Consider the following 24327-nt stretch of genomic DNA (forward strand, 5'->3'; position numbering starts at 1 on the left):
GCTGGATTCAAATTTTTGTAATTCTGCATTTGATTGTTTCTGAGAGGCTTTGAGGAATTATTTTGGATTCCTACCATTTTTAAGGTGATACCCAGCAATGAGAGCAGGGAGTTTCTGGACTGTGGTTTAACAATTGAGGCTTTAAATGAATGGAGAATAGTTTTCTAGAATACTTACCGTGTAGAAATCTTTACCATTTCTTATATCAAATGATAGCTATATGCCTCTATTTATCCAAGATAAAATAGTTATTCGAGAAAAGAAATCAGAATCCTATCCCCAAAAAATCAGCCTATCCCTACAAATCAGTCTATGTGCCAGTTTACCATTGTGGTTAAAAAGTGCTTTTGAAAAGGTTGAACTGTTTAGCATTGTTTTCAAAAAGTGATTTTGAGGAGATAAATGTCTATTTTAGATATGATGTTGTAAAGTAAAAACTATGTATTTCAATGATATTCAAATTTGTTAATATTATGTTATATGGAATAAATATATAAACGTAGATCATTATTTGTAAAATTTAATTTGAATATATAAATCATATTTATCTTTTAGTGTTAATGTAAATGAAGGGCAAACTTATAATTTGACAACCAAATTGAGTTTTGAAAAGCCAAAAATTAGAATTTTTAGCATTTTGGGTTGGCTTGAAAAGCCAGTTTGAAAAGCTGGTTTGGCTTGAAAAGCACTTTTGAAACTCAATGGTAAACGAGTTCTATGTCTACAAATCTGTGTATCCTTGAAAATCTAGAACAATTATAGCTAATAGTAGGAGATTTACAACACGACCATATTTACAGCTAAAGAATCCATGAGATTCTCCCCAAGAAACAGCTTTTATTCTTCCGGTGATAAGAAGCAGTATCAAATAATCCATTAAAATGAGAATCAATATGTGCTGATAATGATATTTTTTTCATGTAAAATTTTCAGTAATCAAGTTATTTCTATAATTTTTGGTGTTTAATTGATAGGCACTAGTATTCTGCATTGCTGCTTGGAACTTCATGAATTTTACTTGGTTTTTGTTTAGTTTTTTGTTTTATGACGTTTAGTTGGGAACATCATGAATTTTACTTGGAACATTCTAAGTTTTGACTTGGAATGACCATTCTGAATTTGCATTCATATGTTGGATGATTGAATAAAAGTTTACATGCGACTATTTGCGCATATGGACTTGCTTAAGCTAGTTGATCTCCATCTGGACACTCGTTGCTTTGTTTATCGATGCTATGAATTTGTTTTAAACTTTTTGGTATTGAAATTCTTGGGATGTTTTGTAATTTATCCATTGTTAAGTTGAATCAATTTGTTTCTGGTTTAATTATTTTAGATTTGGGTAGATTTTTGAATTAATGGAATTGAAATGGATCATTCAAAATTAAAATAATATAATTTGTTCTTTTTATTATTGCTTCAAATAATATAATTTTCCTTGTGTCATATATACTTAAAAGTTTTTCATTGAATATTCCATTTGATTGTTGCTACTAGTGGCAACCATAGATTTTTACTACAACTCACAATGATACCAGATATGAAAGTCCTGGATTTTTTAGAGATGGTGGACGGATGACTGCTGAGATGTGGAAGTAGTGTGGTGGTTGGCAGTTGTGTTGTTGGTTGTGTAAAGATACTTTTAGATGTCATTTTGGAGATTATACCTATTTAGGTGTAATATAGAAAGTCTGCCAATCTTATAGACTACTGTGTATACGATACAAATGATAAGAATAGATAATTGATGGATCCTTCCATTTGATCCTTATCAGTGCCTATCAAACTTGAGCACATATAATCTCTTATATACGCTCTGGTTGTTACAAATATTTCTCACTATACATATAGGTTTAGTGGCCATAGTGGTCAGGTGATCTGTGGAACGAATTTTTTAGGAAGCTCCTGCTAATCTTTTCAAATTTTATGACGTGGTTATTATTTAGTAAACTATTATTTCTGTTAGTGTCTGCTTTACTTATGCATTTCCTGAATTGATTTTGCTAACAAGTGTCTTTAGGCACTTTCTAGGATTAGTCTAAATTTGATAGTTGGTACTTAATTTGATTAATTCCAATGCATTGGCAGAAGCTATTTCTGCACATGGTAACCGTAAGAGTTCCCTTACGTAAGTTGTTAGGCAAACTTTTCTTGAATATATATAAAAAGATGCTTGGAGACTATTTAACTGCTCAGAAATGTACTCGAACTCAGCACAATATTCAGCACATGTGTCAAATGACTGGTAGACAACAATTGAAGACACTCTTCTACCAATATGCATTATCAATGTCTACAAATGTTTCATACTCTTGGTTCTGTAGGATTCCTCAAGGAATAACAAACTTGATTATTTGCTTGTGTGCATTATTCTGATTTCTCATCAGAATCTTGAGGAGATTTGACAATTGTGAAATCCTTTCCTAAGTCTGTTAAATATGCTTAAGCTTCCTTGAGCCTGTTCATATTAGTAGCAGTTGGTGTTTGGGTGTATTTTTGGGCTCTAAAACCCCTGCTAAAAGCAACAAACTTTGAAAAATATCAGTTCTTAGATTTCCAGCTGTCTAATATTGGGCGCTGGAATTTTCCTTATAAAACTAGACCGTCAAAACTTGCCCTTGTCTACTATGGCACTTAATAAACAACTTTATATATTGAATCATGTCGTATGTTTGTCTGGTGGAAAAAAAACTGTCATGGCATTTTAGGGTTTTATTCAAATCCTTTAATTTTATCCCCACGGCTTATCATGTTTTCTTGGTGCTGCGGTTAATTTTTTGGGTACTACATGAATCAGGGGCTTTGCAAGATGTTCTTCATTTGCATGATGTGCTTGCTAGAGTTTCACTGGCCAGGTTGTGCCATACAATATCAACAGCACGATCATTAGATGGTAAGTACATTGGACAAAGCCTTCTTGCATTTATTGAAATGCTTTAGATGACCCGTTTCACAACTGTGTTTGAGTAGAGAGGCCTGACATTAAATCTCAGTTCAACTCTGTGCTCTATCAACTCCTGCTCGACCCCAGTGAAAGAGTCTGTTTTGAGGCAATTTTGTGCATATTGGGTAAACATGATAACACTGAAAAGTATGCTCTTTATCTTATTTTCTTCTTGAGCTTTCTTTGTTCCATTATCATCATTCCTTTAGATGGCTGTAACTGCTTAAATGCATTATTGTCACAAGTTCCTGGTCTTTCATTTACATGCTATAGGACAGAAGAGCGAGCTGCAGGCTGGTACCGCTTAACTAGGGAGATCTTAAAGTTACCGGAAGCACCGTCAAATTCCAAAGACAAATCTCAAAAGACGAGGCGACCACAACCCCTCATTAAACTTGTAATGAGAAGGTTTATAATAAAGCTCTTTCCCTTTCTCTTTTGTTGAAGCTAATATCATTATGTGGCTGGATCATTTTGAAAGATTTGTTATTTGAACAATGGAAAAAATAGTCGGTTAACTCCCCCAATTGTTATCTATGTTTCATGGTTTTCACATTCCATCTTAATCAGGTTGGAGAGTTCTTTCCGTAGTTTCTCTAGACCAGTACTCCATGCTGCTGCTAGAGTTGTCCAGGAGATGGGGAGAAGCAGAGCTGCAGCACATGCTTTAGGCTTACAAGATCTTGATGAAGGAGCTTATGGGAACAAATATGACTCCATGGATTCATTTGATTCAGATATGAATGACAGCTCTCATCCTGAAGGTAATGAATGTTATTTATTCATTAATCTATTAGTCTTTTTTCTTCACTTTGTACTGTTTCATTTCTATCATGAGGTCTTCGTGCAATAATTAAGTTATATTAATATCAATTTTTTGATCTCTTGATTGTGTTCATTGGTAAATTGAATTTTCCTTTTGCATTACTATAAAAAAACAGTTTTTTTTGAGGTTGCATATTTGGCTTCTTTGAAATGATTTATGCTTGAACTCTTTCTGGTTTTATTTGAACAGATCAGATATGGTCCATTTGGTCCCCTGAGATTGGGTGGCTGATATTTGAATTTTGATCTCTAAATTTGAAATCTATTTTTTGTATTAGTAAACAGCATGGTATAACTTGGGTCAGAATTCACCAAGGATTTGAGGAGCTCAAATCCATGTACTTTAAACACCCACTGAAGTGATGTAATTATATGCATTGTTGGCCTTGATAACTTGTTCATTACACTTTTCATCTCCTGCTCTTTCCCTAGTCATTCTTATACATACTATCAGCTCCGGTTAGCTTGGATTTAAATCTCTATCACCACCATTATTTGAACATTTACCTCACAGTGATCCCTTCCCCTAAGATGCCATATTTGTTCCTTTGATTCCATTCTCTTGAATTATCCCTCTGCTTTCTTCCTGTAAGATTTTCAACTGTTCTGGAAAATTAATGCCAAGAGGAAAATAGTAGAAAACGACTGGCAGAAATCGGCATCTTATTTGGTCTTGGAAAAAGAAAACAAAAAAGAAGAGGAAAAATAGGCAATTTCCATGGTATTTCTATATGTTTCATGCAATTCAAAAACCTTTAAAGAAATTGATAAAAAGGGGGTCCATGAGGGTTGCCTGATCATGAAGCCCAAAATTTCTAGTCCAACTATTGTTTATCATGTTGCCTTAAGCATCTTATTTTTCATGTCTATTCTACACGTTTCCTAGCTACATTTGTGCCCTTGTTTCTTGTTTTTACTGGATGTAAATGAAAGATGAGATATCATCTGCTTGTAGCTACTGCTATGTTTTGTTATTAAGCAATATTGATGTTTTAACTATTTTCAGAATCTGTTGGATGTTCACTTGATGTTTTTATTATTATTATTACAGTTATACATTTTTTACATTCTTTGTTCTCTTTCTGTAGGTATCCGAAGAACCACTGGAGTATCCAATGCAGCTGGTGGCAAGGATACAATTGCAGGCATGCTAGCTTCACTCATGGAAGTAGTTAGAACAACTGTGGCATGTGAGTGTGTGTATGTTAGGGCAATGGTGATCAAGGGGTTGATTTGGATGCAAAGTCCGCATGAATCATTTGATGAACTAAAATCCATTATTGCATCGGAGCTCTCTGACCCGGCCTGGCCAGCCACACTTTTGAATGATATTTTGCTGACATTGCATGCCCGTTTCAAGGTACAAAATGGAAACAACTTATAATATCCTTCTGCAGCATGACAAACTTTTAGTAAAAGCATAATCATTTAATCCTTTTATGAGGCTGTCTGCCTATTCTCTGCTCTGTTATCTCTAACAAATTGGCATATGTATTAAGCTTACCTTTGATTAAACTTTCATTATTAAGAATAAGAATGCATGTGTGACTCGTTTGTTTTTGATTGACTGCTTAAGGAATTGATTTTTGTTAGTATAACATAAGTTAATGCTATATAATATTCAGGAAATGTCAATTGCAGTGATTCTCTTCTGAGAAAAAGCCTTCCTTGTGATATTCAAGACTTCCTGTAACTAAGTAGGAGGATTTGTGTTTCATTCCCCGCTAGCATGAAAGAACTTGATTCATTTCCATCCTCAATACTTCTGAATCATGTATACTTGATAATCAATTCAAGCTTGGACAACATTATTACCATGCCTTTATTGTGGATTTAGAAATGATAGTAGAAATTCTTTGAATCCATTCTGTCTGATTTAGACTTTGTACCGAACTTTGATGTAGAGGAATGTCTTTGTCTTTGAATTACTTGTAGTGAAGAGAGAGATGGGGCAGCAACACACTTTTTCAAATTCCAGTTAAAATTTCTTAAAATGAAATGAAAAGAAAAGAAATCTTTCTTAGGTACAAAAGGGGGCAAATTCTAAAAAATTTTGAACAGAAGAATCTATTACAGTAATCTTGTTACTTCTGAAAATGATAAATCCTAAAACCAAGGGCCTTTTTTTTAATGTATATTTTTCATTTTACATCTGCACTCTTACTGTGCATAACCCTATATTGATCAAAGCAGTGACTGAATAACTATGTTTGGAAGTCAAAGCTAATCCCATAGATATCTCTTCTAATGGTTTTTTAGGGCTAGTAAGTTGAACTGAAATGCAAAAAAAAAAAAAAAAAAAAAAAAAAGAAAGAAAGAAAGAAAATGATAGAGGACTAGACTAGCTAATATATAGCACAAATGGGCTGACATCAACTGTAAATTGATGAATGGCTACCCTTTTACTGGCTTGGCCATTTACATCTCTGTTTCTTTGCGAATTGGATATGTCACACATCAACTTAACTGTAGACCTTGTAAACTAATTTCTAGTATTTTTGTTAAAAAACTTACTGAATTTATTTATCATATTTCTAGTTGACCAAAAACTTTTGATATTCACCCCATCTATTTAACAATGCTTATTGACTGAGGGATTGAGGTCATCACCCAATAGAAACCTATGGACTTAATTTATTGAAATAAAAGAAAACGGACTGATTAGTCCTAACATTGGCTTGATGTGAATGAATGCTGGGGACAGGATTGCCTGTAATGTAATCCAATGATACACAATTTATTTTATTTGTGCATATGCAGCGATGTACTCCTAAAAGCTTGAGCTTTTATAGGTTTAGTACTGATGCTGAAACAGAAATGATTGCAATATTTATGTTTAATGTTTTAATCACTGCTTTACCAGGCGACACCAGATATGGCTGTCACACTTCTTGAACTTGCAAGGATCTTTGCCACTAAAGTACCAGGAAAGATCGATGCTGATGTTTTGCAGCTTCTTTGGAAAGTGAGTTTCCTTTCAATCTTCTTAATAATAGATTTTGTACCTGTTGCATTATCTGCCTTTACTTGTTAGAGTGTAAATTACTTATTTTTTGTAATCAAACTTTTAATTATAGAAAGAATTTTCATTAACCTAATAGTTAAATAAGCTGTTAGATTGCCGATTGGTGATACCTATTGGTTAGCTGTAACTTCTAGTTGGTGTGGAGGAGTAGTTGGTTAGGTTAATGGGAGGAGTGTTTTTGCACAAATTCCTGGCTTGAGGACATGAATGTGTTGTTTAGAATTGTTTTGGCAAAATCAATAATTGAGCCAAATTTTACAAAAACTGCAATTATATTTACTCTATTTGCACATTATTAATCGGATACCCATTTTTTGTTTCTCCTTCCTTTCAGATTCAGGTTTATTATCTTTTATGTATTTGCTTGTGTGGTTGTAGTAACTTTTACGAATTGATTTAAATTGAAGTTCAACCACGTTAGCTATTCATTCTTAAAATATTGTATAATTGGGGGGGGGGGGAGATGAAACATAGTGCAAGGCAGGATGCAAATTACCTCATTCCCCCCTACCTCCATGAATTTTTAAACAACTTTATACACCCATGCCTTGCCAAAAAGTACCTTTTTTTTTTCTTCATAGAAATTTTATCTTAAAGCAGATAACTGCGCTTTTCTGTGTACAGACACATCAGTTTACACTGTATATAACTACCAATAGTTTTGTATTGGAAACGAAGCATCTATTAGAAATTTGATGTACCAATTTAGTTCAAGTTTCTAGAGCTTTAATAACAAAAACTCTGAGTAGACTTGTGCAATCCATGGGACAGATTGAGTTTAATCATCCCTGCATGTATTGATTGATTAAATTATTGTTGTGTTACCAGACTTGTCTTGTTGGAGCTGGTCCTGATGGGAAACACACAGCATTAGAAGCAGTCACTATTGTTCTAGACCTCCCACCACCACAGCCTGGATCAATGTCCGGGTTTACATCAGTAGACAGGGTATCTGCATCTGATCCAAAGTCGGCTCTAGCATTACAAAGATTGGTCCAAGCAGCTGTAAGGATCCTTTCTGTTCAATTGTATTTGCATTTTGAGTTATTGTTATGCTAAAGTGAGTTGCTTTCAGGTGTGGTTCCTTGGGGAAAATGCTAATTATGCTGCTTCAGAATATGCTTGGGAATCCACAACGCCTCCAGGTACGGCATTAATGATGTTAGACGCGGATAAAATGGTGGCTGCTGCAAGCTCCCGTAATCCCACACTGGCTGGTGCATTGACTCGACTCCAGAGGTGTGCTTTCAGCGGTAGCTGGGAGGTATGAGTTTTAATTGATATGTTTCTTCTGTGATTGCATCTTTATTTCCTGTAAATGTATTATGTTTTGTGCTTATTTTTACCGACATTAACTGAGGTTTGTAAATAGCTTTGGATGGTGTCATGGTTTATAAAGCATGTGCTTGTATTACTCGTGTGCAAATGTACAATATAAATTGTCATTGATGACTTTTTGTGATAAATAATTTCCAACTTTGACATCTATTATATTAAATTTTATAAAAGTACAAATAATTTATCAAAGTTTCAAAAAAAAATTCATATTTTTCTCAATAATAAATATAAAAAAGAGGTCAAAGTTGAAATGTTTTTACCATCAAAAGTTAAAATGTGCAAACTTTTGAAACGATGGGAGTACTACTTTGGTGTGTAATTGTCATAGTGATACATGCTTTTGCTGGAAATTATTAATTTTTCTGTGATATGCATAGTGTCTGTTTTTCTTGTAGTTTGCCTCCATTCACTCTATTTTCAATTTCTCAGGTTTGCTAGGAAAGAAAGTCAAAAGTGAAAGAAGGGAGAAATATAAAATAAAATAAAAAGATTTTTTCTTAAAGTGGATTGCTTGGTTCAGTTTGGAAAATGGAAAGCTTTTTTCCCTTTTCTTTCTAAAATAGAAAAATGGAGTTAAGAGAATTATAGTTAATTTAGTTACTATTATATGTGAAATTAAAAAAGAAATACTTAGTCAAAAGAGACTATGTAAAATTATATTGTTTAAGCATCAATCCTAAAATCAATTGATATTAGTTGGAGGGTCTAACTTTTAATATAGGACCCCAGGAAGCTCCATACTTAACAGATTTGGAGATAGCACACGTAACATTGCCCCTCATATTTATCTCATTGAGGCTACATGAGGACAACCTCACCAAGGTTGTCATCAACCTTGCATGGGGTTAGGCTAGAAAAACAACATAATAAAATCTGGGCTCTGATACCATGTTAAAATCTTGCCTAGGCAACAATTATTATCTTCTATTATTGGAGAAATTGCTGTTGAAAATAGTCGTTCTATGACATGTGACAGTAAAACTATTTGGTTATGTATTCTCTGTAAATAATTATTTTTATCCTTTGTTATGTTCTCTTGGTTTGTTGGCAATGGCCTATATTTGCTCTAATTTTCAAGTTTCCACTTTCTTTTTAATTTGTATGGACATCTTAGGTTCGCATTATTGCTGCTCAAGCCCTTACAACTGTGGCAATCCGGTCTGGTGAGCCATTTAGGCTACAGATCTATGAATTTTTACATGCCTTAGCACAGGGTGGTGTGCAGTCTCAGTTATCTGAAATGCATCTTAGTAATGGAGAAGATCAAGGAGCCAGTGGTACAGGGCTTGGAGTTCTAATAACTCCTATGATCAAAGTTCTTGATGAAATGTATAGTGCACAAGATGACCTAATCAAGTATGATTGTAAATCTTTCCTACTTCATTGTAACCCTTGTTTCTTTTTTTTTTTTGGGGGGGGGCTTCAAAATGACTAATGAGTTACGGGTGTCCATAATCAGGGAAATGCGCAGCCATGATAATGCAAATAAGGAATGGAAAGATGAAGAGCTTAAGAAATTATATGAAACCCATGAGAGGTTGCTGGATCTTGTTTCACTGTTTTGTTATGTGCCACGAGCAAAGTATCTCCCTTTGGGGCCAATAAGGTAAAGCTTGTTACATCATTTCTAGTGTAATGGGGGGAGGGGGAATGGAAAAAAGAACTGTTGATTGAAAGCATGAAATGCATCCCATGTACATCTGTTTCCATTTTTGGTACTTCATTCTATTTTGAAGTCACTAGTTGTTCTCATGGCTTTTTTTTTTTCTTTTTCTTTTTTCGAAGTGCAAAACTCATCGACATATATCGTACACGGCATAATATTAGTGCCTCAACTGGTTTGAGTGATCCAGCTGTTGCCACTGGAATTTCTGATCTTGTTTATGAATCTAAACCGGCCACTACTGAATCTGAAACACTGGATGATGATCTAGTAAATGCTTGGGCAGTCAACCTTGGTGATGTCCCCGCAGTGAACAGGGTAAGAAATTATGTTTTACTTGATTTGGTTCAAGTAATCCTTCTATTTAAAGATTATGGTTCTAAAATCCAATAACTATTCTCTCTGTGTGTTGTTATTGGTGTTTTGGAGAGTTGGAGGGGGATACAATATATAGGTTAGATTCATGGAAATTTATCAAGGTTGTGCTTGTTTGGTGGAAATAAAATAAATTTTAGTGTGCTTGGTAGGAAATGAAAGTGAGAGTAAAGAAAATGGGAAAGATGTCCATTTTTTGTTATAATGCATAAAAACAATTCAAGTCAAGATTGGAATAATAAGAGGAGAGAAAATTAGAAAAAAGAAAATCAACTCTACCAAGCAACTAAAGGAAGGAGATTAATTTATCATTTTTCATAGTATGAAAAATTAGGCTCCGAATGGTTTGATAAAACATTCTGTTTTTAGTTTTTATTTTCATTTTCATTTTCATTTTTTTTAACAATTATTCTTTAATTTTTGAAAATTGAAAATGAACATCTATTTTAAAATATGAAAATATAAAAACGCATTTTGTTCCTATTTTCTTATAATAAAATATGAGAAATAAAAGGAAAAAAATCCTATATTTATCTGGACATAAGACATGGTCAAAGATTTGATACTTAAAAATGCTTGGGAAAAAAGAATATTTCTTTCTTTATATGGATTTGAACCAGGTTTAATTCATCAATTAAAATTAAAATTTCCTTTTTTTCTACTTTCTAATTTTACAAAGCATTTTTAGTAAAAACAATGAAGGCAACTTTTTTGTTCCCTAATTTTCACATTTCCATTTTCATTTCTAAAAATCAATTTTTAATTTTTCGACCAAACATGCTTTCTTGAGTATTTCCCATTTTCCATGAGGATGTAGACGACCTTTCATCTTTTCAATTTTGTTCCAACTGTACCAAGCAAAGCCTAAAGGATCCTGATACAAATGTGTTTTGACTGATCAATTGGGAGGTTCTTTGAGGATGGAAATTGTATCTAATATGATTGTACTCTGTTGTACAAACCGAGGACTAGTATCTTTAGGTATCCAGTTTGCAGTAACCAAACATTGGAATGTTGCATAGGAATTTATTTTCATCTAAACCTCAGTAATTATGTTCCTGGTATCTTTCTATGGACTCTGTACAAGAGCTGAGAACTGAAGATGGTATCAGCTTATGTAAATCTATGAGCAGCAAAGAATAAGGAGAGTATCCAGGGTTCACATTGATCTTGAAGAACTTAACATACTCACTAGCACTTATTTGCATGAAACAATAAATTCATTTGTTTAATACTAACACGATAAATCATAAGTAATCAAGTTTTTACCAGTGAACATTTCCTAATGGAGGAATACTGGTGATGTAGTACAACTGAATGTTAAAAACAAAATAAGATAACCACTAAATTGAGTCTAAATTACTGTGGACGCTAGGGGTAAATCAATTCTTTAGTTTTAGACCTTGATTACCAATAATCCTCATCTAGCCTAATCTTTTTGAATGTATTGATGGATTACTAATTAGTCATCCATGCTCTTTATTTAAAAGAGCATAGTACACTTGTTCACCTTCTGGTTTGAAGTTTTCCCACTCAACCCCCAACATTTTTTCACGCGAAGTTTTCCCATTAAGGCCTTGTATTTTCTTTTCCCTTCCACATTTGGCATCCTTGGTATATTATTTCACTGAAAAAAGGTTGCCCTTTATGGTGAACTGAACCATTGAGTTCTAGTGTCAGGAAAATGAAGGAGGCTGTTACATGGGAAAACTTTAAACCAAATATGTGTTTCAGTGTGTAATTTACCCTAATCCATGTTTAAAACGTAACTACTTACCATAGGATATCGAATGACAACCATAATAATTTTGCTGCCTTGAAGCTCTGTATTACATTACATGGCCACATCCATTCTGTAGTTGTTTTTTATCATCCCATTAAAGTTTACTGATTTTCTTTAAACAGATATATTTCATGGCCAATAAAAAGGTATGGGATCTTTAGCTTTTATTACACCATACTGTCTCACGCAGGTCTGAGGATGACCTATCACTCCAAAAGGTTGTCCTTGTATCATAATGTTTGCATTAAGAAAGAAGTTCTGAGTTACTTTGCAAGAGTTATTTGAAACTTAAGATGAGGCATAATTAGTGGTTGCACACTTCTGCACTTTACCTTTTTCTCTTTTAAGGTTTGGTTAATAATGTTCCAATTGAGGTTCATGTTGTCTTTACTTCATGGTAGGTCAATGAATTTCTTGCTGGTGCTGGAACTGATGCACCGGATGTTGATGAGAACATAGTCTCTAGACCTTCTGTTAGTTATGACGATATGTGGGCCAAGACACTTTTGGAGAGTACAGAAATGGAGGTATGAATTCTTCCAAATCCCTCACAAGTTGGTTGTTATAAATTCATTTGTTGGCAAAATGGGATAGGACTTGTTAACCTGCTTGGAACCATGTAACGACTCAAAACTCAAGATTGAACAAACTTAAAACCCATAAAACTTGAATGCTTCATTAATCATTAGTGCCCAAATGGTTTAATTTTAAATTATCATAGTTATTGAGTTTTTATTGCTGCTAACTTTTGGTAATATGCGAATTAATTGGTCAATATATATCAACCCAAGACATTTTTACTATTCATTAATTTTAAATTGTCAACATTGTAAAATGTTAAATTGAAACAATATTAACAATCAGTTCTAAATATCATGTTGTTGAATTTCTTATAATTTCTAAACATTAAAGTTCTTCCGGTAAATTTACTCGTTTAATAGTATTCTTCTTGAGTTAGCATTTGCTTTATGAACAGAATTTTGTTCTCCTAATAATCTCTACTATTCAATGCTGCAATGCAAAATTTGCCTATATTCCTTTATCTAATGTTAATGCCTGTAATTTACGAGCACAAAAAAGAAAGTTAAAATCTAAGAAATTCTTAAAATTTTGAAATAAATGTTGAAAATCGATGAATAAAAGGGAGAATAAAAGTACACAAAAATACTATATATTTATTTTAAATTTCAATTTTGTTCTTTTACATGTCAGTCTTAAATTTTTTAGAAATCAATGATCTATGTTTGACATTGATTATGAAAAACATTATTATTAATGCATTGAACTTTATAGAAAATGGCAATAGATTATATGAATCTCAGATTCAAAACCTGCTCAAATGTACACACCTTGAAGGCTTGAACCCAAATAGTCCAAATATGATGTGCTTTACCCAGCAGATCCAAAGCATAAGGGAACCTAATGGGTCTGAGCTTGAATTGGTTGGATCTGAGATGACCCTGACCCGAATTAACTTGAGGAGGACAACTTTACTTGAGAACACCTGATTCCCACCTCCATGTATTCGGTTGGAGTTTGAATTATGTACATTTTAAAGCTATCTGAGATATCGACTCTTTCAATGGTATTTCTTGAGTTGCAGGAAGATGATGTCAGGTCATCAGGGTCCTCTTCTTCAGAGTCAACAGGATCAGTTGAAACTTCCATATCGTCTCACTTTGGTGGAATGAACTATCCTTCACTCTTCAGTTCACGACCAACTACTTATGGGGCTTCACAACCTTCAGTATGTATAATACAATCAACATTCTTGGTTAATGTTGTGGATTTTCAATTTAGGAGAATGGTGTCTTTTATAAGATAACTCGGTCTTCTGACATGCTTGGCTATGTTTCCTTTCATTTACTCATACCAGTTTCTCAGAGGGATGGGTTACCTATTAACTTTAAGCAGCGCACTTCTTGTTTTATTTATTTTTCAATGGATTGATTAGGAAGTACTATCTGTTGATTATAAACTGACGATTCCCTCTCCTATGGGCATGCCGTTATTTTGCTATTAAGATAACTGTTTTATTTGAGGGAGGAAAAAGGCATATGTTCTATTTTAATGGGCCTAAATTAATTTTTGCATTTATTATTAAGTGGAAATTTAATGAGCCATTTTTTTCCCATCTATATAATCATTTTAAGGCTGTTAAAAGTGTGATGTTTGTTGTCGTAGTGGAAAGCTAAGTGCTGCTTAATCAAATTGGCAGGTTGTGTGATGTAAATGCCCAGGAGGGTGAATGCTTGTTTTGACTTTTTTTACTAAGCGTGGTTTTCCTGTTGGTTATTCTCTTTAACGGCATATGGTATGGCTACTAGCCATGTGCATGGTGAGAGTACCTAGCAGGTCCCTCTAGTAGAGGGACTAGTTCAAATTAGTCCCTATACTTTTAAATGGATCAATTTAGTCCTTGTACTAGTAAAAAGATTTAAATAAGGTCAAATTTTAACCAAGTTAACATTTACCGTTTAATAGGGTTTATGCTTTTAGAGCTTTTATGGTTCTGCAAATGAAAAATAATTTTCATGTCATTTTTTAAGCAATATATGTTAACTCTATCAAAATTTAGCTTTATTTGATTAGTTTTTCTAGTACAAGGATTAATTGATTGATTTACTATTAGGGACTGATTTGAACCAGCTCTTATAATAAAGGGACTTGACAAGTACTTTCACCCATCATGCATACTAGAAATTTAAGCATTTGTTTTAACTTGAGCGCTTGCTTCCTATGAAAGATCCTATCTCATGGTACTACTCTAATTAATTGCAACGGACCGCCAGTTGACTATATGGTGCATTTTTAACAAGTAAATTTTTTGTTTAGTAGTGCTTGCACATGTTCCTTGCACATCGAGCTTTTTTTCTCTAGAAGCAAGAGTTGTTTTCATTAATTATTAACAAAGTGAAAAAAATGTTCACTGTTGTTTGTGGTAAATCTTATTTTACTTCTCTTTTATCTCTTAATTTGTAATTTGGGCCCGGTTCAACTTTCTCTAGCAGGAGAGATCAGGTGGAAGTAGATTTAACCATCCTTCATCAATGCACGAGGGTTATGGTTCTCCAGTAAGTGTTCCTTGCCCATATGCAATTTGTTGTGGTATCTGCAGATTTATGTATTAGTACTGATTCGTCATTCTCAGATTAGAGAAGAGCCTCCACCCTATACATCACCTGAACGGTATGAGTCTTTTGAAAATCCCTTAGCTGGCCGCGGGTCCCATAGTTTTGAATCCCAGGATGATGATCGCATGTCTTCTGGAAATCCCCAATTTGGGACTGCCTTGTATGATTTTACTGCAGGTGGAGATGATGAGGTAAGTTTACTCTGCTAGTTGGGATTGTATTGTTCATAACCGATTTGCTAGCTTGCCTTTGGTTCAGCATTAACCTCTGGTTTTGATTTTTTTCAAATCATAAGAAAGCTGCAGTTATGAATTTTATTTATTATATTTTGGTAATGTAGACATTTAAGCCAATTAGGTTTCCTTTTCTATTATTATTATGTGATTAATAAGCATGGTGCTATAAGTATATTATCTCAATGGGGTCGGGTGCTGTTAGCAATATTATGGCATGTGCTATATTGACTGGTCGATGTTGTTGTCAAGGTTGGTTCTAATCTGTTGAAGTACAGTTAGCTTTTGGTTAAAGGTGGTCGTGGGAGGTTATTACTCGGTATATAATGTTGTTGTAACTGACGTAAGGATAAGTTTTTGCTGGCTATTCTCTTCAATGAAATCAGATTCATTCTTCCATCTCTTTCCAGTTTCCTCTTAACAACTTAGCTTTCTTTCTTCATTTGCTCGTCTCTTGTAGTTTGTCTTTTGTGGTTTTTCAAGAGGTGCCTATGCGCTGATGACTGATCCTGATTTCCTTGATCGCAGTTGAGCTTAACAACTGGAGAAGAGGTTGAGATTGAGTATGAAGTTGATGGATGGTTCTATGTAAGTACCATAAAATATGGTTGCAAATTTGGGATACAATCATGCTTAATTTATTATGTATCAAATTTTGTCGGGTGAAAGCACCTGTGTCCGATTCATCCTTATATGACATTTGTACCTTTCTCTTTTGTGGTAAAGCCAGCCCCTAATGAAGCAAACTATTACTATGTAGTAGGTCTAATGAACTAACACACACTCCATGCTTTGTTGCAGGTGAAGAAAAACGGCCTGGAAGGGATGGTAAAATGGCTGGGTTGGTCCCTGTTCTTTACGTCAGTCAGAGTTAAAAGTTCGGATATCTCTCAATAGAAGCTTCTGTCTTGGGCTCGTCTCATCTCAGCTTGGATAATTCTAATATCCTCCTTTTTGTGAAGTTTTATTTTACCAGTCTTTTCCCCCGCATATGATACCCGATAGGATAAACATGACAAGAAAATCGGCAGTTTATTGTGCTTTTGCTGGGTTATTATTTTTTTATTGGTTTCACGAATCATGGAAGCATTTAGTTGGACTTTTCTTGTGCGTGTTCTGGTTTTAGAGAGAGAGAATAACATGTTTGCTATTTTGGAAATTGAATTTGAATTAGATAACATGCAGAGAGTTAGGGATTGCATTTCAATTGTAGCAGTATAGATTATTTATGCTCGTTATCAAATGCAGTGGAATTTGTCATATATCGAATTTGTTGTACAAACGTGAAAACAATAGTAGTGGGTTGGTGGTCGAACTGGTTAGGTTATCGATTTGTTAGTGTAACTGATTTGAACAGTTTAATTAAATAAATTGTTAAAAAATATTAAAAATCAGTTCAATCTATGGTCCTTTGGTTCAGTTAGATTGTATTGGTTCGTTGCTTAATTGCTCTAAAGCTTCTCTTTGAATCGCTATTTCAGTTGGTATTTAGATCTGGTCGGTTTAGTTAACCACGCATGAAGGAAACACTGGTTAGAACGGGTGCGTCATATTAAGATCAAACGAGTTTTTGATTGATTGAAATGTGAACGTCAAGTTTTTGAAATCCATGTTGTCTAGTCAATTCAGTCACGAACTTTATAAAAAGAATAGAGTAATAACTCTATTACATGTTATATGTAATATTTATATTTTTTTTTATGAAAATATAGTGAAGCTTTAGTTGAAATGATTAAGTTTAAATTATAAATTTTTTGTCTAAAGTCCAAATTTTGTCATAATATCATTTTATTAAATAACATGAAAAGATACTTTTATAATAATATTTGTTACTTTGTGTTATAGATTTTTAGGGATTAGGGTTTAATAATAGGATTTTATTTTATTTTATTTCCTTATTTATACTATATCGACTTTTGTAAATAGTTTAACTGTAGAAATGGAATAGATATGACTTTTTATTAGTATGTTCTCTTATTTCGTTCTTTTATTTGTATTCGTTATCATGGCAACAAAGCCTGGTTAGCTTAATTTAGTAAGTCGGGTTTCATTGTTTTGATTGCGAACTGTTTGGTTATTTGTGGGTTATTTTTTTCGAAGTTTTTGTTTGGTAAACATTGTCAGTACAAAGAGGTGTGCCATCATCTCTATTGACGATCTGCACTTTCTAGTTGAGGACACAGGTCGCTTGTAGATTTGTAGGCTTACTTACACACCAACATATGGGCGTGTGGAACGTCATCTCGCCACTAGCTTTCGTCCCCGATGTCAACTCTCTTGTCTAACTTTAACCAGTGACCGGTTGTTTTATCGCAGGAGATTTCGTGGGTTGATTGTTTAATTTTTTAGATTTGGTACTGTTTGAGTGTACTATTTGCGTGTATTGTTCACAGGTACTATCTGGATTCATTGTTTAAGTACTATTTTGGGTTGTTTGAAGTATTTCTTTTTGTGGGTTTCATTGTTTTTCATCATATCATGGGCCCCTTTGCTTTGTTTGCGGATTTAGGAAAGTATTTCTCTTCATTTAAATGGGTCATCGATTCAGTAACTACAGATCATATGATAAGTAATCTTGACTTTTTCTTTACCTTTATGTCACCGAATTGTCTTCTTTTATTACTATTATTGATAGATCCCCTATAAAATGGTTGATTTTAAAAGTATTAACCTAATTTCATCTATCACCTTATCATCTATATTAAATTTATCTAATATCGTCTTTAATATATTCTCAGCCAGTAAACCTACCAAAGACTTACTCCATGTTATTTTTTCCTAATCATTGTATTTTATACGATCTTATGATGAAGTGTACTATTGGTAAAAGATATGTAACTAATGGCCTTTATATTTTTGACTCGTGAGTTCCTCAATTCATGGCTTGTCCTATTGTTCTTATTCTAATTGAAGCACAATGCCGATTGAGGTATGTTTCTCTTTCTTTGTTGAGGAAGCTATGTCCACAATTGTAAGACCCATCTTCATATGAATGAAAAGCATGTCACTTTGCGAAGCACCAATGGAACTTTTTAAGATCAAGATCTAACAAACGAGCTAGTTTTGCTTCTGAGTTAGTACGCTCAGATGTTTGGGGACCATGATAAGTAATATCTAAATATGTATTTGGATATTTTGTTACATTTGTAGATGATGATGTGAATATATTTTATGAAAAATCAGTCAAATGTATTTTCTAATTTTCATTATTTTTGTGCTAAGATAAGAACTCAATTTAGTGTGCCTGAAAGTAAATATATAATTTAAATATTTATATATTTTATTTGTCACGAAATATCTTTAAAAACTTAGCTATTTATTATTTTAATAAATTATTATACATTAAAATTATATATTTTTACACAAATTTTAAATTAGTATGAGATAAACTATTGATATTACTAACAAATTTAGTCTTAAATATTTATATATTTTTATTAATTTGACATTAATTTTATTTAAAAATTATAAAAATAAAAATTCAATAGATGTTGGTGTGTGGGAATAAAATGAACTTATTAAGAAATTAACAGAAGCTTTTGAGGCGTTTATCAGTGCCATACTTTTAAGTTTTATTCGCCCCTATATTTTATAATCGGCAGATGAATCCTAATGATACTATAAGCTCAATGACTATATATGTTTTGCACTATTAAAAATAGTCCATTAAGCACTTAATGGAACATAATTTTTAAAATGAATTTCTACAATAATTCTTTATAAAATAATTTAAGAATATAAAAATGGTGGATGAAAAGAAAGAATCTTTTGATATGTTTTTCTAGTGTGTCAGATAAATGAAATTTGACTCCTATTTATAGGAGTTATTATGTTTCTTTAAAGGAACACAACTATCTAACTGAATAGTCATATGTAATATATGTATCATTGAATAATAATGATCTATTGTTAGTAATAAAGTGACATAAATTTTGAATTTAAAAGATATAATTCATTACTATAAAATGCGATAACTTTTTATTAATAATCAAGTGATATAATTTTTGATTACTTAATAACTATTGAAATATTATATAAATTTTAAAAATATTCCAGCAAACACATACACGCAAATATAACAAATAATAGGCAAATAAAATCCTAAAATTTTACATAACACTATGATATAATTAGCACAAATAAAAAAAGAATGCATAAAAAAGTGTTACTTTTTTTCAAATGTTTTAGTAGATGAATTAAAAATAAATTAAAAAAATAAAAAAAATTAATTTCGAAGTTTTTTTTAAAGAAATTATTAAAATATAAGAAGATAAAAAGAAAAGATTATTATTATTATTAAATTTTCAAAGTTTTAGATAATAGTATAGATAGATGTAAATAAATCAAAAACGGATATTGTTTTGTCTAGCTGATTTGCGTTTTCCACATTTCAGTCCACTGTCTTCCTCACCTTAAAATAAAATTTATGGAAATGCCTTGTGGGTTTTGTTGAAGGTTTAGAGCATGTTGATGTTGGGTTTTACACATTTTCTTACTAAATGACCACTTCCACGGTGTACTTTAGCCACAATTTAAAGCTACCCCTAACCTCCTTATTCTCTGTCGCTTGGCGTAATCAACCTAGTTTTTTGTTCGATTCAGTTGCAAACGAAAACGGTTTTGTGGGTTCGTCGCAAATGCGGAAAATGGCAATAACGAATATTCTAGGAAAAGGAAAACAAACTGGTGGGGAAGGTTCTTTTTCGAGGATGAAGGTAATTGGCTTGGTCTCAAGGACGATGACATGGTGGAGGAAGTTGGGGATGTGTTGTCAGATTCGGAGGAGGATGAGGACTTGTTAGGGGGAGGCAAATTTGAGGCATGGAAGAGGAGGGCTGAAGCCATAATCGAGTTGAGGCAAGCGCAAGAAGATATGAGGAATGAGGAGAGCAGAAGATGGGAAGATTGGATTGTTGTTGCGGATGGGGATGATAACAAGCTTGGTTCTGCAAATGACTGGGATGATGGTGGCGGTGGAGGTGGCCTTGGCGTTGGCGTTGGGGAGGAAAACGGAAACGGTTTGGTTCGGTCTGTCAGAGATTTGGTTATTGGGAGTGGAGATGAGGATGTCTTGTACGAGGATCGTGTTTTTCGATATGCCTCCTTCAATTCGGCAAGTTATTTTCGAATTAGTGTAGATCTTTTAGTTTACACCCTTTCTTTGGTACACTTAATAGTTAATAATCCATCAATTAAATTGTAAAGTTTCCTATCTCTATTTTAACTACCATGATCTAGGTGAACAGGACAGAGTTGTTAAAATATTAATCCTATACAAGTTATGGAAGTGCTTAGTTCTACACTAGTGTATAGAAATTCTGAAAGTGAATCTCTTTTATATATTGTCTAACTCTACATTGTTTTAGTTTACTCACCAAGATTCTATGGTTTTAAATGTATTTGCTTATGTGAAATTTTCAAGTGTATTTTCTTATAATAAAGTTGTTTTGAGTACTTATGACCAAGGGCAAAGCTGTTCATTCATTTTTTGGGATGACAGGCTAAGTTTTGGCAGCGCTGTTAATTGTACCTTGGCCTTGGATTTGGTGGTTCATGACTTTGTTCTTATGCCGTTTTTGGACAGGTTAATCTCAGCCAACATTCTTTTTATTTATTTATTTAATATTTATAAATTAAATTTAAATGATATGTGCGTTTCTCAAATGGCTGGAACAATCATAAGAGGCTTTACCTTGAACAGATATGTGAAGACTGTGCCATTGGCAGCAGAGATTCTGGATGTCAGAAGAAATCAAAAGCTTGAAATGGTTAAGCAACTACAGGTTGAAAAAGCAAGGTTCCGTTTTGAGGTGGAGATAGGTAAATCTCCTCCTCTTTCAGACGAAGAACTTTGGTGGGAATTGCGGCGTAAAGCGTAAGATTGATATTGCTTTATGCTCCTCTATTAAGCTTTAATTCATTGGCGCTTTCTGCCTATGGCTATTTTTATGTCTCTTTTGCTCTCTCTGTTCCATTCTCTCTCCGGCTTAATTTTAAAATATTCAATTAATGAGGAAAATGTTCATTTGTAAAAAAAGCTAAAGCTAATTAAATGTGTTAAAGATTGTGTGCTATGATCCTATACCTAGTAACTTTGATCACTTATAGCTCTGAAACACTTATAGAAGCAACTGTTTATTAACCCTATTGCTTTTTGAGCCAAATACTTTATTCTATAGCCAATGTCTAGAACTCTTTTACAGATCTATTTTAGAAACAAACGTGTTCTTTGTTTCGCATCAATCATATTCTAATTTCTAATATATTGATCTGATAACTAATGGTTAATTTGCTAATCTTGATGCTTTCAAAGTAAACCTCTATACCAATCCTTGGTTTGTGGTTTGAATGATGTTGATTGGGGAAGAGAACTGTAGCAATTAAAAGAATTAGGCTGAACGAACAAAAAATACGAAAGAAGATGGAACTCTAAAAACTTTGAATAATCATTATGGCTGTAATGCCTACAACTTATTTATATAGGATTTCTTTCTTGCAAGTAAGTTTCTAGGCTTTCTTGCAATAAGTTTTATTCCTACCTAGCCATCTTAATATATCTAATACTTAGAATAAATTATGAAATAAACTGAAATAACTAGGGCTAATTGCTACTTAAGTCCTTATCATTTAGTAATTAAGCTATTTGATCACCTAAATGCAATAATTACTATGTTTTGCACCTTTTTCAATTTAGTCATTTTTTCTTAATTAGCTATCTAAACGATAAAATTTCTTAACCAAAAATTAATACGACTCTAATGACTCCATAAATATTATCCGACATAATGGAAATTTGTGGTCCCGAAACCACTATTCCCGTCACCACTAAAAAACGGGTTGTTACAGACCAATTTTGAGCAAATAAAAGTGGAGGGGGCTTAATCTGCACAAATTGATAAGTATGAAATTATCCTTAGAGTTTAATCTTTTCAAAATATTTAAATAATTGATTTAATTATGATATTTAAATATAAAAGAATAAACTAGAAATGGTTGTAGATTATTGTACAAATAGAAATGTTAATTGATATAATTTTGTTATATGTTTTTAAAATATAAATAATATAAACATTTATCTACGAGGTTATTTATTTGCAAATTGTTAACGTGGGCAGAATTTTGTGTCATTTTGTGTTTTTATGTTGATATTTGTTACGGTCCCTAGTTACGGATTGAGTTACCAGGTGATCTGTAGGGAAATTGTTTGACTTAGCGGAGCTTTTCCCCATGTTTCTTCCGCATGGATGACCTATAGTGAACAAGTGAAACTCGCTGAAGGGAATTCCAGACTTTAGACTTGTTGAGAGAATCATTATTCTCTTAACTTTTAAACTAACTTCTGACTTTAACTTTATTCTTCCAAATTGGCCTCTTTAAATAGAGGTTATATATTTGAAATAAAATAAATCTTCCAACTAAGGAAGGACTCCTAATAATATAAATCTACTTATTGAATTAAATATCTAATAGTATTTAAACTCCTAATACTTCTCAATCTCCTAATAAAATAATAATAAAATAATCTAATAATACTTATTTTAATTATTTATAATTATTTGACATCTAACATTACTCCCCTCATGGAAAAAGAGCTTGTCCACAAGCTCAAGATTGCATAGCTTGTGCATTTTTTTGGCCCTTATGGCATGCAAGGATATTTCAGTTTCCCTACATCCTTGATTTTGCAAAACATTGTCCCTTCATTTTGCCATCTCTGCATGAGTCACTTTTTTAAGGAGTGTCTATATTGCTAGCACTCAATCTTTTGCCAATGCCCATCTCCATTTGAATTGACTTTTGAGCTGCAATAGGTGTTATGGTAGAAGTTCCCCTTGAGTCTGAACTGTATTTTGCTATGATGCTTTACGCAGGCCAACAGATTCGATCAACTGTGTCTTTTCTCAAAGTTCTTGCCGAATTCATAGCTTGAATCAATTTGGAGGTTTTTGCATCTCAACATCTTACTCAATTGAGCTTGACAGCCCTGTGGTAAATATGTCAACTTGTTGGTCTACTTGAACAAATTTAGCATAGACTAACAACTATTGGAATTGGCATTGGTGTTCCACTACTATTCCTGTCTGTTTCAATTTGATCAATTCTCCCAAAGGGTTATCTTGCAATGGTGGCCCAAATCTGATTGTACAATACTCCTTTAATGTAACCCATGAAAGATCAGGTTCATCTTTTTCTATCTGATAAAACCATAATTGAGCTTCTCCCATCATGTGAAAAGCTTCTAGACTCACCTTATCTATCTTAGCCATTCGCTGATTTGGGAAAAATTGTTCACATCAGTGTAACCAATTAAGGGGTCCTCTATACCATTAAAAGTTGGAAAATCCAGCTTAGTGTATCATGGCACCATATCTGACCCTCCCTTCTGATCTGGTTGGTTGTCTTGCTGATAAGGATGATTCCCAATCTGGTTAATACTCTCGGTACCTCATTTAGACTCCTTTTCATGGTTTCGGTTGAGACTAGCCAGTTATTGTAATTGCAACGACAGTTGTTGCAGTTGGCTACCCATTTGTTCTCTAGTTCTGTGACACACTTATCAGCCATTCGGGTTTCAACTTCCACCATTTTTGTTGCAACTTCTTCTCTGATGCTTGAATCGCCCATGGTGTCTGGCTCTAATCCAAATTGTTACGGATCGAGTCATCAGACAATTTGTAGGGAAATCATTTGACTTAGCGGGCCTTTTCCCTTGTTTCTTCCGCATGATGACCTATAGTGAACAAGTGGAACTCGTCAAAGGGAATTCTAGACCTTAGACTCCTTGGAGGTCTTAAATCTCTTAACTTTTAAACTAATTCTTATTTAACTTTATTCTTCCAATTATCCTTTTAATAGAGGTTACTAGTTCAATAAAATAAATCTTTCGGACTCCTAATAACTAATTTAATTAATATCTCAGCTAAGAAAACTCCTAATACTTCTCAATCTCCTATAAAATATAATAAACTATCTTATAGTTATTATATTTATGACGTCTACAGTATTC

General features: G+C 33.2%; 3 protein-coding genes across 7 annotated transcripts in view; all 3 read left to right on the forward strand.

Moving 5' to 3' along the window:
- LOC107907534 (uncharacterized) overlaps positions 1-16582 on the forward strand; it is a 31137-nt gene extending 14555 nt beyond the window's left edge. For 2 of the 5 annotated variants that reach the window (XM_016834956.2, XM_041112666.1), the window contains 17 exons: positions 2798-2893; positions 2971-3091; positions 3218-3352; positions 3515-3708; positions 4858-5129; positions 6633-6734; positions 7623-7799; positions 7870-8058; positions 9247-9488; positions 9592-9738; positions 9918-10113; positions 12355-12480; positions 13557-13700; positions 14962-15027; positions 15105-15278; positions 15849-15908; positions 16122-16582. In XM_016834956.2, the coding sequence (XP_016690445.2) occupies positions 2798-2893; positions 2971-3091; positions 3218-3352; positions 3515-3708; positions 4858-5129; positions 6633-6734; positions 7623-7799; positions 7870-8058; positions 9247-9488; positions 9592-9738; positions 9918-10113; positions 12355-12480; positions 13557-13700; positions 14962-15027; positions 15105-15278; positions 15849-15908; positions 16122-16217 (2537 nt within the window). In that variant the 3' untranslated portion in view covers positions 16218-16582. Of the gene's footprint in view, positions 1-2797; positions 2894-2970; positions 3092-3217; positions 3353-3514; positions 3709-4857; positions 5130-6632; positions 6735-7622; positions 7800-7869; positions 8059-9246; positions 9489-9591; positions 9739-9917; positions 10114-12354; positions 12481-13556; positions 13701-14961; positions 15028-15104; positions 15279-15374; positions 15419-15848; positions 15913-16121 lie in introns of those variants that run through there. The other 3 variants (XM_016834957.2, XM_041112667.1, XM_041112665.1) reach the window with 3 other exon arrangements.
- A 3079-nt stretch (positions 16583-19661) lies between these two features.
- LOC121229193 (uncharacterized) lies at positions 19662-20650 on the forward strand. The gene has a single exon (XM_041112668.1). The coding sequence runs from the start codon at positions 20065-20067 to the stop codon at positions 20521-20523; it is 459 nt and encodes a 152-aa protein (XP_040968602.1). The 5' UTR covers positions 19662-20064; the 3' UTR covers positions 20524-20650.
- Positions 20651-20704: 54 nt separating this feature from the next.
- LOC121229174 (uncharacterized) lies at positions 20705-23514 on the forward strand. The gene is made up of 3 exons (XM_041112613.1): positions 20705-20904; positions 21022-21195; positions 23192-23514. The coding sequence occupies exons 1-3, from the start codon at positions 20705-20707 to the stop codon at positions 23337-23339; spliced, it is 522 nt and encodes a 173-aa protein (XP_040968547.1). The 3' UTR covers positions 23340-23514.
- Positions 23515-24327: the final 813 nt, after the last annotated feature.

This window comes from Gossypium hirsutum, chromosome A05, assembly GCF_007990345.1.
Source record: "Gossypium hirsutum isolate 1008001.06 chromosome A05, Gossypium_hirsutum_v2.1, whole genome shotgun sequence".
Lineage (NCBI taxonomy): Eukaryota > Viridiplantae > Streptophyta > Magnoliopsida > Malvales > Malvaceae > Gossypium > Gossypium hirsutum.